This window comes from Saimiri boliviensis, chromosome 9, assembly GCF_048565385.1.
Source record: "Saimiri boliviensis isolate mSaiBol1 chromosome 9, mSaiBol1.pri, whole genome shotgun sequence".
In the NCBI taxonomy this organism is placed as follows: Eukaryota; Metazoa; Chordata; class Mammalia; order Primates; family Cebidae; genus Saimiri; species Saimiri boliviensis.
In genome coordinates, this window is record NC_133457.1 from 20,621,596 (window position 1) to 20,641,899 (window position 20,304).

The following is a 20,304-nucleotide window of genomic DNA, read 5'->3' on the forward strand; positions in this document are numbered from 1 at the left end:
ACTTGTTCCAGATCTGAGTTCAAATCCTGGATATCGTTGTTAATTTTCTGTCTCATTGATCTGTCTAATACTAATGTTGAAGTCTCCCACTATTATTGCGTGGGAGTCTAAGTCTCTTTATAAGTCTTGTATGTCTGGGTATTCCTGTATTGGGTGCGTATATATTTAGGATCTTTAACTCTTCTTGTTGTTGCATTGATTCTTTTATCATTATATAATGTCCTTCTTTGCTTCTTTTGATCTTTGTTGCTTTAAAGACTATTTTATCAGAGGCAAAAATTGTAACTTCTGCTTTTTATTTATTTATTTTTGCTCTCTGTTTGGTTGGTAAATCTCTCTCCATCCCTTGTTTTGAGTCTTTGTGTATCCTTGAATGTGAGATGGGTCTGGATGCAGCATACCGATGGGTTTTAGTTTTTTGTCCAAATTGCCTGTCTGTCTTTGAATTGGGGAATTTAGTCAATTTAAATTTAGAATTAATAATGATATATGTGAGTTTAATACTGCCATTTAATATTAGCTGGCTATTTTGCCCATTAGTTGATGTAAATTCTTCATTATATTGATATTCTTTACTTTTTGGTATTTTTTAGAAAGGCTGATACTGTTTCTTCCTTTCTATGTGTAGTGGTTCTTTCAGAATCTCTTGTATAGCAGGCCTGGTGGTGATGAATTCTTTGAGTGCTTGCTTGTTCAGAAAACACTTTATTTTTCCTTCACTTATGAAGCTTAGTTTGGCTGGATGTGAAATTCTTGGTTGAAAGTTCTTTTCTTTAAGGATGTTGAATATTGGTCCCCACTCTCTTCTGGCTTGTAGGCTTTCTGCTGAGAGATCTGCTATAAGTCTGATAGGCTTCCCTTTGTGGGTAACCTGACTTTTCTCTCTGGCTGCCCTTAGTATTTTCTCTTTCATTTCAACCCTGGTGAATCTGACGATTATGTGCCTTGGAGTTGCTCTTCTTGAGGAATATCTCTGTGGTGTTCTCTGTATTACCTGGAGTTGAATATTATCCTGCCTTACTAGGTTGGGAAAATTTTCCTGAATAATGTCCTGAAGCGTATTTTCCAGCTTGGATTCATTCTCTTAGTCACATTCAGGTACACCTATCAAGCGTAGATTAGGTCTTTTCACATAGTCCCATATTTCTTGGAGACTTTGCTCGTTCCTTTTTATCCTTTTTTCTCTAATCTTGTCTTCTAGTTTTATTTCATTGAGTTGGTCTTCCACCTCTGATATCCTTTCTTCTGCTTGATCAATTAGGCTGTTAAAATTTGTGCATACTTCACGGAGTTCTGTTACTCTGTTTTTCAGCTCCATCAATTCACTTATTTTCCTCTTTAAATTTTGTATTCTTGTTGACATTTCGTCAAACCTTTTTTCAAAGTTCTTAGTTTCTTTAGATTGTGTTAGAACAAGTTCTTTTAATTCACAGAAGTTTCTTATTATCCACATTTTGAAGCCGGCTTCTGTAATTGGAACACACTCGTTCACCATCAAGCCTTGTTTCGTTGCTGATGAGGAACTGGGATCTCCTGCTAAGGGAGAGGCATTCTGATCTTGGGTATTCTCAGCCTTTTTTGACTGTTTTCTTCCCTTCGTTGTAGATTTATCCATCTGTGGTCTTTATAATTACCGTCTTTGTAATTGGTTTTCTGAGTGGACGTCCAACTTATTGATTCTCAGCGCCGAAATCTGAGCAACCCACTGCGCCGACTCAATCAGCAGCGTTAAGATTGACGGTGCGTTTCTGACTCCGCACCAAGAACCGATGCTCCGAGGCGCCAGCAAAACCGCCTCACCGGTCACAAGAGTCGTGCTGGCGACCCGTGGAGCTCCTCCGCTGGGAATCTCCTGGTGCGTGAGCAACAAGAATTCATGTGAAGGTGTGGCATCCTCTCGTTCTTTGTGTTTTCACTGGGAGCTACAATCCCGAGCTGCTAGTGATCAGCCATCTTGGATCTCTCTTATATGTGATTCTTTTCCTCCTTCTGCCTAATTGGAATACAGTAATGGGCTGAAATTTCAGCAACCATCTTAGACCATGAGATTCCATGCAATGAACATAGAAGAAAAATGGATTTCTGATCATTGTGAAGCCATCTAGCCAGCCCTGGTCTGCCTACCCATGGACTTCGCTTACATGAGAGAAAAATATATTTTGGTCTTGTTTAATCTGTTAATTGGTTGATCACACTATCTAATTTTGATCCAGTATTTTTTTTTTTTTTAATTAGGTGCAGTGGCTCACGCCTGTAATCCTAGCACTTTGGGAAGCCATGGTGGGTAGATTACGAGGTCAGGAAATCAAGACCATCCTGGCCAACATGGTGAAACCCTGTCTGTACTAAAAGTACAAAAAAATAGCTGGGTGTGGCGGTAGCACACTTGTAATCCCAGCTACTCAAGAGGCTGAGGCAGGAGAATCACTTGAACCAGGAGGCGGAGATGCCAGTGAACCGAGAGTATGCTACTGCTCTCCAGCCTGGCAACTGAGCGAGACTCCATCTCAAAAAAACAAAACACATTATTCTCTCTAAAAACCCATAGCCCAAACTTGGAAAATACATTTTACAAATTCTCAGGAAGTTGGATATCTGACTTACACACACACAGACACACACACACACACACAACTAAGCAATAACATTTAATGAGTCTGAGAATATATAGGTGTTAGCAAAAGTAGGAATTAAGAAATGTGTAAAACTGAGATAAAATATATAAAAAGAAGTATCAGCATGCTGGCTTAGGTTAGCACATCTGGCTTAGGTTAGCACATTGACACACACACATTTTCATTCACCAGTTTTTTAGGCATCACCATATTACAGCATAGTAAAATAGTTGTGCAAGGTGACTCAAACTATTAGGAGGAAAAAAATGTGTGTATTTATTATGCATATAAATAATATTATTTGTGTGTGTTGAGTGAGCAATGGTCCTGGTTTGCCTAAGACTGTCCCAGGCTTCAGCACTGAAAGTCCTGTGTCCTGGGAACCCCTCAGTCCTAGGCAAACTGGAGCAGTTTGTAACTCTGTATGTCTGTATGTCAGGTAGAGCTAATTTTTATTGTAGAGATAATATATGAACTAAAATCAGTTGATATATTTTCCTCATCTATTACAATATAGATTGGCTTATAAGTATTAACACCTTTAAAATATATTCAGAACTTTTTTCTACTAAGCATATGTTGTAGAATTGTAGAGCTTGCTATTTACAATTACTTGACTGACTTCACTTTAATGAAGAATTCAGTTTGCAAACAAACAAGAAATTATCATTGATTTTTGTTTCATTTCCTGTCAAATATTGTATTAGAAATCTTTTCCCTTAGTTTTACTAAGGCCAAATGTTTCCAAAATTGTCTTTCAGCCACTTAAGAAATGTACTCCTAAGGTTAAAGTAATTGTATATGTTCATTGATGTATTCTTGGAATCAGTGAACATGAACACTCATGTGATTGACCTTTGCATCAAGTTTTATAAATCTGGAAGTATGAAAGAAAAGTTTGCTGGGCTTGGGATCAGAAATCCAGCATTTCAATTCTGGCACCATCACCTACTAACTTAATAACTATAAGAAATCGGGTCTGTCAACTAATCTCTATGAGTCTCAAATTAGTCAAGAAATTAAAGATAACAAGACTCGCCTGCTTTGTTAGTAAGCAGATAATTTTCATAAAAGTGCTTTCTAAACCATAAAGCTATAGTGAAAATAATATAGTTATCATAAAAAATGTTTTTCCAAGTTGTTTTCAGTGGATTGAAACATAAATAAGCAAGCAAACAAAAATACGAACAAATAAATGAATGTAAGGATTCTTCTCCATTGTGGGTAAGTCATTTTCAGAGTTCAGCATACGAACGTCACAGCAGCATCTACTGGTGAAGTCAAGAAGGTGCAAACTCTGACTTAGATCAGATCCAAGACTTGGCTTAACAATATCAAAGTCTTTTTCTGTTTTTAGATATGTCTCCATTCCTTGATCTATATGTGCATTGTCTTTTAAAACCCTACATTTAATATTTTCCTATGAGTATTAATATTCAGGTTGAATATTCTTAATAAGATTTCTTGGTAGCTTGTTTCCTAGAACATTTGATAAATAAACTCTTTCCTAACAACTTATTATATGGTGAACTTAAAAACCACTTCCTTTAAGAATAGTTGCATAATACATTTTAACGGTTAAACATCTCTCTAGAGATTGTGAAACTCCATGTATGGATATGGCTCTGCCTCCAATCCTTTTTTTTTTTTTTTTTTTTTTGAGATGGAGTCTCACCCTGTCACCCAAGCTAGAGTGCAGTGGCATGATCTCGGCTCACCACAACCTCTGCTTCCCAGGTTCAAGTGATTCTCCTGGCTCAGCCTCCCAAGTAGCTGGGACTACAGGCATGTGCCACCATGCCTGGCTAATTTTCGTATTTTTAGAAGAGATGGGGTTTCACCAGATTGGCCAGGCTGGTCTTGAACTCCTGACCACAAGTGATCTTCCCACCTTAGCCTCCCAAGTGCTGGGATTACTGGCGTGAGCCACTGGGCCTGGCCTGCCTCCAATCTTTTAATATCTACCTGGGACAGGGCAGATACTCAATTGGTGATGACAAAAACAACCAGGATGATGTTGATGATGATGGTAGGAATCATAGTAACCATTGATGAATGATGGGCCCAGAATTGTACAAAGTACAGATATTTTATCTATTTTTAAGTCTCATACATCCTATGTCATATATATATTACTGTCATAGTAAATGGATGGGGGGATAATTTTCTATCTCCATTTTTCTGAGACTGCTCACCAACCAGTGGTTTGAATGTTGTCTCACATAGAGAAAAAAAATGAGCTGAATTTATCATAATTAACTGGACAGTATTTTCCAGGTCACTGCCAGCAAGTAAAAAAGGAATCTGGACTCTTCCTGAGATAATGTTATATTTTCTTTCCAAAGACTTTCTACTTAAGTTTCAAATCATTTGAGGTCATTTTGTGACTTGTGCCAGAGGACCATATAAAAGGCATATTGATGGAGAGGTATATTTCTTTATTATGATCACTGATTCATAAATGCAGAAAAAGGGACATTACCACTTTTAGATTCAATAGCAGTGGAGTTCATTGCATCATGGAGTTTCAAATAAAAATTTTAAAAGGGCTTCCCTATAAACCCTCATATAATCTATTGCAGTTGTATGGTCTTCAATAATATTTTCAGCTTCTTGAAGGAAAGATATGCTAACTTGTGCTGCACTAAGCATTGGTTGTGCTTTTATTTATCAGTACTGAAAAGACATTACAGACTACTTTCATATGGCAAAGAACAAGTTTGGAAACTTATTCAGGAGCACTGGAAAGCAACTTTCCATTCTAAAAAGGTTCTGATGTTACAAAACATCAAATTTTATTTCCGATATAATTTAAGTAGAAAACAAATTCATTGCCCAAGTGATATGGTTTAGCTCTGTATCCCCACCCAAATCTCATCTTGAATTGTACTCCCGTAATTCCCACGTGCTGTGGGAGGGACCCAGTAGGAGATATTTGAATCATGGGGTTGGTTTTCCCCATAATGTTCACATGGTAGCAGATAAGTCTCATGAGATTTGATGGTTTTATATGGGGTTTCAGCTTTCACAACCTCCTCATTCTTTCTTGCCACCACCAGGTAAGAAGTGCCTTTCACCTTCTGCCATGATTGCGAAGCTTCCTCAACCGCATGGAACTGTGAGTCTAATAAACCTTTCTTTTGTAAATTGCCCAGTCTCAGGTACGTCTTTATCAGCAGCGTGAAAATGAACTAATACACCAAGTGACATCCTTATCTTATTTTTTGATTCAAGGAGAAACATTAATATTTCCCTAATAAGTGTAATTTTAGCTTAGTTGTTTAGTATTAATAGATATCTTTTATCAGAATAAGGATGTTCCCTTTTATTGTTTGCTTGCTGAGAGATTATTTTAAATTTTACTAAAGAAGAGACTTAGATTTGTTTTATGTATTTAGGTCTTTATTCCATCTAATATTAATTTATGCATGTTGTGATGCGGACAATTGTCTCAGAACCATTTATTGAACAGTCTATCCTTCTTTCTTGTCAATATTCCCCTAGCATATATTCAGTTTCCATATGTGCATGGATTTGTTTCTTGCCTCTATGTTCTATTCTATGGGTAATTTGCTTATCTTGCACTAGTGCCACACTGTCTTGATTACTATGATTTTACAATATTTGATATCTGGTAGGGAAATAACTGCCTCTTCTTCTCCCCCAACAACTCCCACCTTCTTTTCCTTCTGTGAAACTGTCTTGGGTATCTGTTTCACTTGATCTTGTAAATTTAAAAATCAGCTTGTCATCTTTCGTGGAAAATTCTGTTGGCATTTTATCAAAAATTTCACTAAATTTATTGAAAATTTACATCTTTGCCACATCGAGCTCTCCCATCCACGAACATGATATATTTCTCCATTTTCTTATTTAATTGCTTTCAATAAACTTTTATCATTTTATTCTCAAAAGCTACATTTTCCTGTAGGTATTGTATATTTTTCTACTTTAAATAACATTTTTAATATAGCATTTTCAATTCATTATGACTAGTATGTAAGAAAACAATTAGTTTCTCTAAATTGATCTCACTTCCAGCAACTTTACTGCTTTACTGAAATTTGTTTTATTTTGTCTTAAAAGGCCAGTACGTGGTATATAGTAAGCACTCAGCAAATGTTAATTATTATTTACTTTTAGCACTGCTAGAGTCGTTTTGCTAAAAATTTTTATTTATGAGTTATGCATCTATATTCATAATTGAGTCTGTATTTTCATTTCTCATACTGTCCTTGTCTGGTATTGTCATGGCTATACTAGCCCTGTAGAATAAGCTGGAGAATTTTTTTTTCTGTTTCAATTATCTGGGAAAGTTTGGATGAGATTGTAATGATCTGTTCTTATTGTATTTGTTATAATTTGCTGGTAAAACTAAATGGGTAGGGGTTTTTATCTTTTACTGTTTTTGTATGTGAGTTGATTTTAAAATACAGATACAACTGTCTTATTTGGTATAGAGATATTCAAGTTTTATATCCCTTTAACTTTCAAGTATGAATCAAGATAACATTCCAATTATACCTTCAATCCTTCCTCCAAGAGGAAAGACCTTTTACAATGATCACTTACTGGGAAAATTCAGAAAATACAGAACAGACAAAATAACTCTAAACAATTTGAATAAAATAAATGTATACTTAAACTTAACGTAAAAGTAAACATTACTTATATATAACCATTAAGAATAAGAAGTAGTAAAAATTGGCTTAGAACTATTGAAATATTTACTTTCAGGGATAAATACATAGCCCTTTGGACAAAGTCTCTCATGATTCACTCATAAGCTCAAAAGAGGCATTTGGTTTGAAATCAGGCACATGATGCAAATGGATACATACAATACATTTGTCAAAAAATATGATCAAGGAAATAATAGCAAATAAGTCTAAGAGGCAGATACCCCTGCTATGGAATAAGAGTCTCCTGGCCCTATCTGGTCAACATTTTAATCAGTGTTTTAAAATGAAGACCAGAGTGGCTCTGCTCATAAAATTTACAGATGACAAGAACTTTGGAAAAGCTGCAGATACACTGAGATGAAAAAAACATCCAACAAGATCTTTGCATGCCAAAGCAATGGGCTGAATCTCATAAGAGGACAGTGTAAAGAATTAAAAGTACTTACATAAGACAAAAAACCTGCTAAACACAGAGTGTGGCAGAAATTGCTTAATATACTAAAACAATTTTTATTTAAAATTTTGGAGATTTCAAATACAAGTCAAGAGAAACCAAAGATGTGAATGTGTGATTGACAAAAAAGCGAATTTTATTTTAGGTTATATTAAGAAAAATACAGCTTCTCAATAGGGAGGATAAATCCATTATAGTCCTCATAGGCAAGCAAATCAGAGGACATGCAGGGAAGGGCAGCCAAGCAGAGCAGGGGTCCGGGTACATCTTGCAAATGGATGCAAAAGCAAGTCATCATCTGAAGAATGAACAAACTGAGAGGGAAACTGTGAATGTTATGCCTAAGGAGGAAAAGAGGGAGCTGCAAAGGGGAGGAGTGGTGACATATGAAAGTTGTAGCTAGTTGTTGCTATTTTGTCATGTGAAAGAAGAACAACGGTTTATTACCCAAGGAGAGGACGTTGGTCAAAAGTGGAAGGCCACAAAAAGAGAACTTGTGATTCAACAAAAGGAGGAAATATCTAGTACTCGGTTTTGTCGAGAGATAAAGTGGGTTGTCACAGGAAATAGTGAGTTCCCTGGTAATAAAGGGATTCAAATATAGGAAAGCAAGTATGGTTATCATCATCACTACTTCAGCTAATATTTATTGAAAGCCGGCTATGTGTTGGCATTATCTCATGTCATTGTCTTGACATTATCTCATGTCATTGTCTGGACATCTATATGTACACATGAGGAAACAGAGACTAAGAAAATAAAAATACAACTAGTATTTGGTGGCACTAATACTACATTGTGAAAACAGACTTTACAGTGAAATGGTCAGGGTTTGAATCTTGTTTTTAACTTCTCTACGCTTCAGCTTGCTTACTTACAAATTGATATATTGGACATTTGTGTTCTTTCATTCCCCATTATTCGTTCACCTACTGTTGGCAACAGCAGTGGGTTTCTTTTGGGGATCTACTCCTCCTACTCCCCATCCACGTGGCTTTGCTGCAGCTAACTCCTTTCCATTGCTTTGAGGGTGGCTCGTGACCTAAGCCTGATCAATTGAAGTACAGTATCCTCTGGCAATAATGATGGATTGGTTAAGAAATGTTCCTGTGGCCCGTGTCAGGTCAAAGAGAAAAAAGAGACTGGATGTGGACTTTCTTTTGTTTAATTGGTATTTGTGATGATGTGAGCTGGAAGCTGCAAAGGCCCACACCGAGCATGAAAGCGAAATCCATCCTGACGAAGCAGAGCTGAGAATTGACTTTTGGGACACCACTGAACCCTGAATCAACCGTCTGGGAAGTCTGGTATCCTCAGGAACTTTGCAGGCATGTGTGCCAAGGAGAAGTTGTTGCTGCTCCTCCTTCTCCTCCTATTCCTTCTCCTTCTCTTCTTTCTCATCATCAAGCCATTTATATATGTTCGTTTCTGTTACCTAAACTACTACTAACTTGTAAAACGGGATAATAATAGGACTTCTTTTATGATGTTCTTGTGGGTATTGAATGATATAATGGGTATAAATGGCTTAACACAATATCTGGCATTAGAAATGCATGCAGTAAATTTTGGCCACTGTAGTTATTATAATTACTATGATCATCATTGAAGGTATTACCATTCAATGTATTTTGTAGAAGTAGAAATATGGGAAAATAAGGATTAGTGTACCGTAAGGCAAAGAAGATCTAAAAAGGAGAAAAATAATAGGTAGTGAAAAAAGAAATCCCATCATGATTCCTCAGGCTGTTTGGTAGGGGCTATAAGGCAAAGATTTGCAGAACAGAAAACTTACTAATCAGAGACAGCAAGATCCCTTCTGCTTTGTAACTTAAAGTTTGATGGGCTCATGCGAGTGATAATTGAGTTTTATGATCACATCAGTTTTAAAACTCCAAACCCTGAAATACACAGCCCCAGCCTTTTATAGGTTAAATTACCATTCATTTTATAATTTTCATAGTGCCCGATCAAATAAACCAAATTATTTATTTATTTCAAATGCTTGCAGTGAAATTAGAAAGCATACTTTGTGTTTCAAATATTTCATTGTCATTGAAAAAGCATTTTTTAAAAAACCCAAAGAGATGAGCTAAGCTCTTGGCAGCAATAAAGGGCTAATTCATTTTTTTTCATAAATCTGTTACTAGCAAGTCTGACTATCATGGATTTACAATATGTCGTGTGTATAAGTGCTTGAAATTCCTGTAAAGTATGTTTAAAAAATATAGCCAAGGTGTTGAAAAAAAAACATAATTGCTTTTCTGGGCTTCCAGCAAATGTTAATATTATGTATAAAGTGAAATTGGAGATTTAATCCTGGAGCCAAAGGAAACTGGAAATGAAAATACCGCCTAGTATTATTAACAACAAATCTTTAGAGGGAACCACAGGTTAAGTGATAAACTTCCACTGTCATGCTGGAGTTCAGACATACCTGGCAGACCATTGGGGTGGCTGGTCAGAAGTCTTGGGATGGTACCAAGAACCCTCCTTAGGAATGTCTGGTACAATCAGCTTAAGTTAGGAACAAAACTTTAGTTCTTAGAAGGCAATAGGCACTTTGAGAATTAAAGTATTAATTTGTTGGCAACCTCAACTCCTGGGTGAATGGTTGAGCCCAGGGGGAGGAAAGAGAGTTTCAGATAAAACAATAATCTATTTTATTTTATTTGTTCGACTTTCATTTTGGAGTCAAGGATACTTGTGTAGGTTTGTTGCAAGGGTATATTGCATGATGCTGAGGTTTGGGCTACAACTGAATCCATCACACAGGTAGTGAGCACAGTACCCAATAAGTAGTTTTTCAATCCTTGCCCCTCTCTTTCTCCCCTCTCTTTTAGTTCCCCCAGTGTCTACGGTTCCCATCTTTACATCCACATGTACCCAATGATTAGTTCCCATGTAGAACTGAGAACATTTGGTATTTGGTTTCTGCATTAATTTGCTTGAGATAATGGCCTCTAACTGTGTCCATGTTGCTGCAAAGGATATGATTTTGTTCTTATTTATGGCAGCGCAGTATCCCTTGGTATATATGTACCACATTTTCTTCATTCAGTCCACTGTTGATGGGTACCTAGCCTAATTCCATGTCTTTGCTATTGTGAATAGTGTTGCAATGAAGATATGAGTGCATGTGTCTTTTTGGTAAAAGGATTTATTTTCCTTTGCATATACATACCCAGTAATGGAATTGTTGGGTCAAATAGTAGTTCTATTTGAACTTCTTTGAGAAATCTCCAAACTGCTTTCCACAGTGGCTGAACTAATGCACATTCCCACAAATAGCATATAAGCATTCTCTTTTCTCTGCAGCCTTGACAACATGTGCTGTTTTTTGAATTTTTAATAGTAGCCATTCTGACTGGTGTGAGATGGTCTCTCACTGTGATTTTGATTTGCATTTCTCTGATGATTAGTGATGTGGAACATTTTGTAATATATTTGTTGGCTGCTTTTATGTCTTCTTTTGACAAGTATCTGTTCATGTCCTTTACCCACTTTTTTCTTCTTTAAGTTCAGGGGTATGGGGCAGTTTTTTGTTTTTTTTTTTTTATTTAGGTAAACTTGTGTCATGGGGTTTTGTCACCCAGGTATTAAGCCCAGTATACATTAGTTATTTTTCCGATCCTCTCCCTCCTCTCACCCTTCACCTTCAAATATGGCCCAGTATCTTTTGTTTCCCTCTACATGTCATAATTTAGCTTCCCACTTATAAGCAACAACATGCGGTATTTGGTTCTCTGTTCCTGTATTAGCTTGCTAAGGATAATGGCCTCTGGCTCCATCCATGTTCCTGCAAAGGACACGATATTGTTCTTTTGGATGGCTGCATAGTTTTCCATGGTGTATAGGTATCACATTTTCTTTAGCCAGTCTGTGACTGATGGGCATTTAGGTTGATTCCATGTCTTTGCTAGTATGTGTGCATGTGTCTTTATGATAGAACAATTTCTATTTCTTTGGGTATATACCCAGTAATAAAATTGTCGAGCTGAATGGTAGTTCTGTTTTTAGGACTTTGAGGATCAACCACCACCAACAGTGTTGATAAGCATTCCTTTTTCCCCACAACCTTGCCAACATCTGCTATTTTTAAATTTTTTAATAATATATTGGTGTGAGACGGTATTTCATTGTGCTTTTGATTTGCATTTCTCTAATGATCAGCAATGTTGAGCTTTTTCATGATTGTTGGCTGCATGTACATCTTCTTTTGAAATGTATCTTTTCATGTCCTTTGCCCACTTTGTAATGGGTTTTGTTTTTTCTTATAAATTTATTTACGTTTCTTGTAGATCTTGGATATTAGACCTTTGTCAGATGCGTAGTTTGCAAATAACTCCTCCCATCCTCTAGATTGTTTGTTCACTCTGTTGATAGTTTCTTTTGCTGTGCAGAAGCTCTTTAGTTTCATTAGATCCTAATTGTCAATTTTTGCTTTTGTTGCAATTGCTTTTGGTATCTTCTTCATGAAATTTTTGCCCATTTCTATGTCCAGAATGGTACTACCTAGGTTGTCTTCCAGGGTTTTTATAGTTTAGGGTTTTACATTTAAGTCTTTAATCCATCTTAATTTTTTTATGTGGTAGAAGGAAGGGGTCCAGTTTTAATCTTCTGCATATGGCTAGCCAGTTATCCCAGCACCATTTATTGAACAAGTAGTCCTTTCCCCATTGCTTGCTTTTGTCAGCTTTTTCAGAGATCAGATAGTTGTAGGTGCATAGCCTTATTTGTGAGTTCTCTATTCTGTTCTATTGGTCTATGTGTATGTTTTTGTACTAGTACCATGCTGTTTTGCTTACTGCATTCCTGTTTGAAGTCAGTTTGAAGTTAGTGTGATACCTCCAGGTTTGTTATATTTGCTTAGGACTGCCTTGGCTATTCAGGCTCTTTTTTGGTTCCATATGAATTTAATTTTTTTTTTTTTAGTTCTGTGATAGTGTCATTGGTAGTTTAATAAGAATAGTATTGAATTTATAAATTGCTTTGGGCAGCATGGCCATTTTAATGATACTGTTTCTTCCTATACATGAGTATGGAATATTTTTCCATTTGTTTGTGTCATCTCTGACTTCTTTGAGGAGTGTTTTATAGTTCTCCTTACAGAGATCTTTCAACTAACTCCCTGGTTAACTGTATTCCTAGGTATTTTATTTATATATGTATGGCACTTGTAAATGGGATTGCATTCCTGATTTGGCTCTCAGCATGGCTATTGGTGGTGTGAAGATACACTAGTGATTTTTGTACATTGATTTTGTATCCTGAGACTTTGCTGAAGTTGTTTATCAGCTTAAGAAGCTTTTGGGCTGAGACCACGGGGTTTTCTAGATATGGGAGCATGTCATCTGCAAATAGGGATGGCTTGATATTCTTCTTTTCTATTTGGATGTGCTTTATTCCTTTTTCTTGCATGATTGCTCTGGCCAGGACTTCCAATACTATGTTGAACAGGAGTGGTGAAAGAGGATGTCCTTGTCTTGTGCAGTTTTCAATGGTAATGTTTCCAGCTTTTGCCAATTCAGTATGATGTTGTCTGTGGTTTGCCATTGATGGGTCTTACTATTTTGAGGTATACTCTTCAATACTTAGATTATTGGGAGTTTGTAACATGAAGGGTGTTGAATTTTATCAAAAGCCTTTTCTGCATCTATTGGTTTTTGTCTTTAGTTCTGTTTATATGATAAATCACATTTATTGATTTGCATATGTTCAACCAACCTTGCATCCCAGGAATAAAGCCTGCTTGATTGTGGTGGATAAGCTGCTGGATTTGTTTTGCTAGTATTTTGCTGAGGATTTTTGCATCAGTGTTCAAGGATATTGGCCTGGAGTTGGGTTTTTTAAGAATCTTTATTTATTTTTTATGTTGTGTCTCTGCCAGGATGATGCTGGCCTTATAGAATAGTTAGGGAGGAGTCCATCCCCCTTAATTTTTTGGAATAGTTTCATCAGGAATGGTACCAGCTCTTCTTTGTACATCTGGTAGAATTCAGCTGTGAATCTACATATATGTGCCCAAGAATTTATTAATTTCTTCTAGATTTTCTAATTTATGTGTATAGAGCTATTCATAATATCTTTTGATGATTGTGCTTCTGTGCAGTCAGTAGTAACATCCCCTTGTCGTTTCTGATTGTGTTTATTTGAATCTTCTCTGTTATCTTCTCTATTAGTCTAGCTAGCAGTCTAGCTAGCTCCTGGATTTGTTGATCTTTTAAAAATTTTTTGTGTCTTAATCTCCTTCAGTTCAGCTCTGATTTTGGTTATTTCTTGTCTTCTGCTAGCTTTGAAGTTGTTTTTTTCTTGGTTCCTTAATTCTTTTAGTTATGCTATTAGGTTGTTAATTGAGATCTTCCTAACTTTTTGATTTGCACTTTTTAATGGGGTTATTTGTTTCTTGCTTGTTATATTGCTTAAATTTCTTATAGATTCTGGATATTAGACCTTTGTTGGGTGTGTCACTTGAAAAATTTTCTCCCATTCTGTAGGTTGTCGGTTTACTCTGTTGATAGTTTATTTTGCTGTCTAGAAGCTCTCTAGTTCAATTAGGTCCCACTTGTCATTTTTTGGTTTTGTCATAATTGCTTTTAAGGACTTAGCCATAAATTTCTTGCCAAGGCTGATGTCAAGAAGGGTATTTCCTAGGTTTTCTTTGAGGACTTTTATTGTTTGAGGTCTTACATTTAAGTCTTTAATCCATCTTGAGGTAATTTTTGTATATGGTGATAGTTGTTCAGTTTTATCTACATATAGATAGCCAGTTATCCTAGCACCTCTTATTGAATGGGGAGTCCTTCCTCCATTGCTTATTTTTGTTGAATTTGTCAAAAATCAGATGGTTCTAGGTGTGCAGCTTTTCTTCTGGGTTCTTTATTCTATTCCACTAAAAAACCATCTATTTTACTGCAAACATGGCAACTTAGTTTGGCACTGCTCTGGGGCCTCGCTGCCATACTAAATTACTGGGCTAAGGACTTGGTAGTTCCTGAAGCTTCAGGTGGCTCAGTGCAAGGGCTGCCATCACTAGCAGGGCAGCATGGAGTTCCCAGGAGTGGAGTCCATTCCTGGGACCTGCATGGCAGTGGTCTTAGGGTCTGCTGGGCTCAGCATGGTGAAAGAGGACAGCACCCAAACATGTTATGCCAAGAAGCATGGACAGAATAGCAGCATGGGCTTGGGGATTGGTCTGGATACCTTGGGAAGAGAGCACACATAGGACACCATTGGGGACCCTAAGAATTATTTGAACTTTGAGCAATTTATAGAGGGTTGACGATCAACCTTATCATGTGGTGGGTTATGTCAGTAAACTGTGGACTGAGATACTCATGGACCTCATGCATCTTTATTAATGAGAATTGGGGACATTTGGATACATATTAATTAATAACATATATTGTTCCTTGACCCCAAATTCAAAAATCATGCTTTTTGATTGATCTGAAACAAAAGAAAATAAAAGAAGACAAGGAGAATGTTTTGCATGAACTAATTTGAGCACCTCTTTCATTAAAATGTCATAACAATTAACAGAGGTGTACTACTTGACTTTTTATGTTTGTTATCATTCCCAAATCACATTCACATTTAAGGAGTTATTACATATTTTCTGATGTATTTTATCTAACAAAAGACATTTCTTGCTTTTGGAACCAAACGAAGAGAGGTTTTTCATCTCCAACTGAGTGACATTTTCCACTCGATACATAGAGATAAGCTCTCCACAGTTGGTAGTTGAACAGGTGACCAGAAGCATAGAAAATACAGTTCTTCAAATTGAGAAAGACAGATTTGGAAGAAAGCTTAAAATTCTTTTAATGAGTCTAAGTAATTCATCCGCCTTGGGAAGGGACACAGACTCAGCCAGATTAAGTAACCTTTTGCATGTTCACAAGTCAACTAACGGCAAAGCAGAGAAATTAACTTGCTTCTAATCCTCTAGGTCTTGCTTCCCATGAACTACAAATGCTTCATGAAAATACTTTCAAATGCCTCCTAAAACATGTTCCCAAGCTCAATCTTTGCACCATACCTTGGAGTATGCTCTTTACTATAACTTCCGTGTGATCAGCCAGGAGATCTGCCTTGGTAATTGCGGCCAGAGACAGGTAGTTAGACATATTCCTGCACAGTTCTTTGTTGCCTCTGTGGAGGAATTTCACTGCAATGGGGATGGCTAATGCCATCACGGGGGGTCTGTTGTAATTCTGAGGAAATATAAGAAAGCCACAAATAATAAATGACTCATTGTTCATTCATTCATTCATTCATTCAAAAAATATTTATTGGATTAAGCTCCCAGAGCACAGCTGTGAAAACACAGGCCCTGCCCTATTGATATTGTATTTGGGAACTCTGGGAACTTTTGGTTTTGTTTAAGAGAGCTAAAGACAAACAGGCAGTTAACAGCAGAAACTGATAACAGCCGAAATGGGCAAAAGGCAGGGTACTGAAACAGCAGAGAAGGAGCACTCAATCCAGTCTTCAGGAATGTCAAGAAAGACTTCCTGGAGGAGGTAATGTCTTAGTCGGGACTTCATGGATGAACAGGAGATGGCTGAGTGCTGGCAAGGCAGGGAGTAGGCAGACAGAAGGAAGAGCAGGTGTGCAGAGACTGAGGTGAGGGAGCACCTGATGGCACTGGGGGGTTGTCAGTAGCTCAGGATGGCTGGAGTGTGGTATGTGTGAGGAAACTGGAGTGGAAGGTGAGGGGAGAGACGGGACAGGTAAACAGAACATGATTATGGAAGGTCTGGCATACAGCATATCAGGCTAAGGAGTTTGGAATTGATCTTTATGGTAATCAGGGGTCACTGATGAAAGGAATCACTTGTTATATTTACACTTGAGACAAAAACCTAAGGAATGTTGAACAAGTCACTTTTTGACAACATCTATCTTCAAAACTAAGGTTTCAGCTAATTAGATTCAGAGGGAAAAAATAAATGAATGTAAGATTAAAATCTAAAGATATTCTGGATCCTAAAATAATTCTCTTCTTGGTATAATTGAATATAAATGTACTTACATATAAAATAGTCTTATTAGCATTTGGTTACCTAATTAGGGAATAATATTTAGAAAATATAAATTGTTTTCTTTTTTTCCCCACCACATAATGTTTTGGTCAACAAACTGTTTTCTTAAAAATGAATGGTACATATTCACTAGCCCTGGCCATCAACCCTACCTCTCAGACTAACTGTAGGAAAAAACACTGTGCAGTGCACAGTATGTTTGGGAGTGGATTTCATATTATATTATAAATAAAAAGTGTTTTTTTTTTTCTCAAACTGTTCATGTGAAAAGTGCTTATCTTTCCACTTATGGATTATGCCCTCTAGCACCTCCTACAATTCTGGGCTTATGGTGAGTACTCAATATCTTCAGATTGAGTGACTAATAAAGAAAATGTAAATCTACTGTGATAGTTGCCACTGGGAAAATAACGTGGTGGGCAGGGCATCTGATAGAAAAAGAAAACTGTGTATTCTAATTTCAGCTCTGCTACCATCTTTCAGGGTGATCATGAAGGTGTCATCCAGCTCTCTAGGTCTTACTCATAAGAGTGATTATCATAATCTCTTCCAATCAAATAGTCTCTGATGAAAGGATCCTAAAGCAGACATGACATCAACTGTCTGACATAGGAAGACCTTCTAGGCTACTGAGGGATCACTAACCTATTAAAGAGGGTCAAGAAATGATTACCACCCAAATAGAGATCTACATTTAGGTAATCAATATCTAGGTTTGCCTGCATCAGACTGAGAAGACTGAGAATAAATCTATGAGGGCAGTCAAGAGTATTAACACTACTACTAGAAATTGCTAACAGTCCACCAGTAATTATTCACCTTCTTTTATTTTAGTAATACATTCCTGAACTTCAGCTGGCATAGGACCACATGATGAAAAGCTACATTTCTCAACCTTCTTTGCAGCTGGATGTGACCATGTTCAAAGTTCTGACCAATGGGATAGAAATGGCAGTAATGTGTTCAACTTCTAGGTTACTATTACCACGAAGTGACTTAGCTTCTTATTTTTTTTTCTTTAATGCTGGTTGGAATGAGAATATGGTCGCCATATGTTGAATAATATAGAGAAAGTAGAAGAATCCTGGACTTTTGATACCATAATGCCAGCAAATTAGCCCTAGACTCCTACTCTTGCATGACTTGATGAGAGACAAAGTTCTGTGTTGCTCAACCCACTGTTATATTTAGATCTTTGTTATTGCAGCTGAGCTTGTATCCTGATTAATACAATGCAAAGCCAGGACCACTTTCATTATTTAACTTTCCCCTGTGGCTGAAGAGAAAATTATATTATTAGAATGAAATGTAGAATTCCACCTTTATATATCAACTCCTACAATAAGGACGAAAGAAAGGACATGAGATAAAAATGGTCATTGATACATATAATTCCTGAGCAATAGAAATGGGGCAATTGGGTAAAATATTTACATGAGAGAAAAATATATCTCTACCCCTGTATCTGCCATAACGAAAATTAATTCCAGATAGATTGCAGATCTAAAAGTGAAAAATAAAACAAGACAGAGAAGACAACACAGGAGAACATCTCCATGGCCTAAGAGTAGGCAAAGATCTGACCGGGCCATCACTGATGGTTTGGAGACCTCTCCGAGAGGCTAGTAGCTCCCTTCCCCAGGAGTTAGTTCTCAGCCTTAGAAGTCAGGGCGTTTGCTTGGTTCGAACACACGAAATTGTTTGGATCCACTAAGGCTAACATATCAAAGAATTTCCAAAAGGCTGGTACATAAGCAGGCACGCCAGTGAGAGGCTTTTATAGGTCAGACCTAGGGTAGGTATCCCTTTCACATTTTCAGGATACCCAGGAGCTAGATTAGAAACTAGAATGTTCACTCACGGGCACAAAATCAGATCACAGCAGAGAGAGAGCCCGAGGGATATTTCATCTAGGCCATGTGAAACCTGATTAAAAGAACACTCCTGTCCTATAACTGAATACCTTTCTCTGGTCACTGGAAGTTTCCATTCATCAGATTCAGTATTTTTCCTAGTGGTGCTGGACAAACATGCCAAAATAATGATGTGATATTGAGCATCCTCTTTTCGTTAACATACTGATCAAACGTGATGTTTAGAAAAGCTCATTGATTTGGTCATTTTTCTCAATTATAATCATATTCTGTCCCTGCTCCTTTGACTTACATTTTTAAAAATTGCTGGGAGGCCAAGAAGAGGCTGGACAAACAAGGGTCCCATGGACCTAACAGGTACCATAAAACATCCAGTGGCTGAGCTTCACTTTCAAAGGCAGCAAAAGGAGTTGGTAATGCAGTAGATCTCAAGCCCATGAAATTATTTCATCTCTATAATTATTTGGGTCACAGAAATGCTAATGGCATGCATGCAGAGAAAGCCCTATGATTCCAGTTTTACAAATAAATGACTTTAGCAGCACTGATAATGCCAGAGCCTATGACAGATCTTGATTCTCAGTGCAGATGTGAGCATGTTGGTATGAATATCATCTTAGAGTTTGGTGCTGAGGGAACAGATTCAATGAAGTGCAGCATAGAAACAGACTTTCTCGTGGGGACAATTATATCTAGCTGTAGAGGTTAAACAAGAGGGCTTTGTTCTATGGATGCCAAGAATTATATTTCTAAACTCGATTAGCACCAATTTAAGCTTTTGGTTGAAATTGGCCTTTTGAAAATGCGCTTTGGGAATGTTTCCCAGTGTTTTTAAAATGGAAAAGAATAAAGCTAAGTCGAAAAGATACCTATCTGAGGTGATAGGAACTAACAAGCTCTTTGGCTCTCAGGCCTTGAATTCAAGTAAGAACCATAAAAATGATTAAGCTCAAGAAACATTAAACCTTACTTATTAAAATAGGGTTCCTCGATTATTCATTCAGCATTATCAATCAAAGTTAAACCAATTTTGGATTTACATATAAAATGGTTCATTCTTCCCAGCATAGCTATATGTAAAATCTAATTGGCACACAAGCCTAAGTTTGGAGTGTAAGAGACCTGAGAGTGTACATCCCAGTCTCCTCCCATTTCATGCCGCTCTCTGAGCATTAGGTACTGAAGCTTACTCTGGAGAGAAGTGTAGCTGCTATAGAAGCCAGGAGGTACCCACATCTCCAGAGCCCATTCACTCAGCCATTCAACAAATATTATTTGAGCACCTACTATATGCTAAGCACTATTCTATGTGCTGGGATTACTTCAGTGAATAAAAGACCTTATAATTTGGGGAGAGGAGAGACAGGATATTTATAACGTGGCTATAACACATAATTAAATCAATAGTTTGTTAGAAAGCATTGAGGGTTATTTTAGTCTCCTGCAGATAATGATAATGATGTTATCAACCAGAGTTAATATTCATGCAGCACTTCCTATGTTCTAAATATCTTGTCTATCATGTAATGTCTGTTCATTTAATTTTCACAGCCAACTCATGAGGCAGCTCTTCTCAATATCTGTGCTTTACTTATAAGGCCATTAAGGCCCAGAAATATTCATTTTCCCAAG

General features: G+C 37.0%; 1 protein-coding gene across 8 annotated transcripts in view; it reads right to left on the reverse strand.

The window, feature by feature from the left end:
- Positions 1-20,304, reverse strand: part of VEPH1 (ventricular zone expressed PH domain containing 1) — a 208,390-nt gene that overhangs the window by 155,948 nt on the left and 32,138 nt on the right. For all 8 annotated transcript variants that reach the window (XM_074405550.1, XM_010335739.3, XM_010335740.3 and 5 more), the window contains one exon: positions 15,793-15,967. In XM_074405550.1, the coding sequence (XP_074261651.1) occupies positions 15,793-15,967 (175 nt within the window). The remainder of the gene's footprint in view (positions 1-15,792; positions 15,968-20,304) is intronic.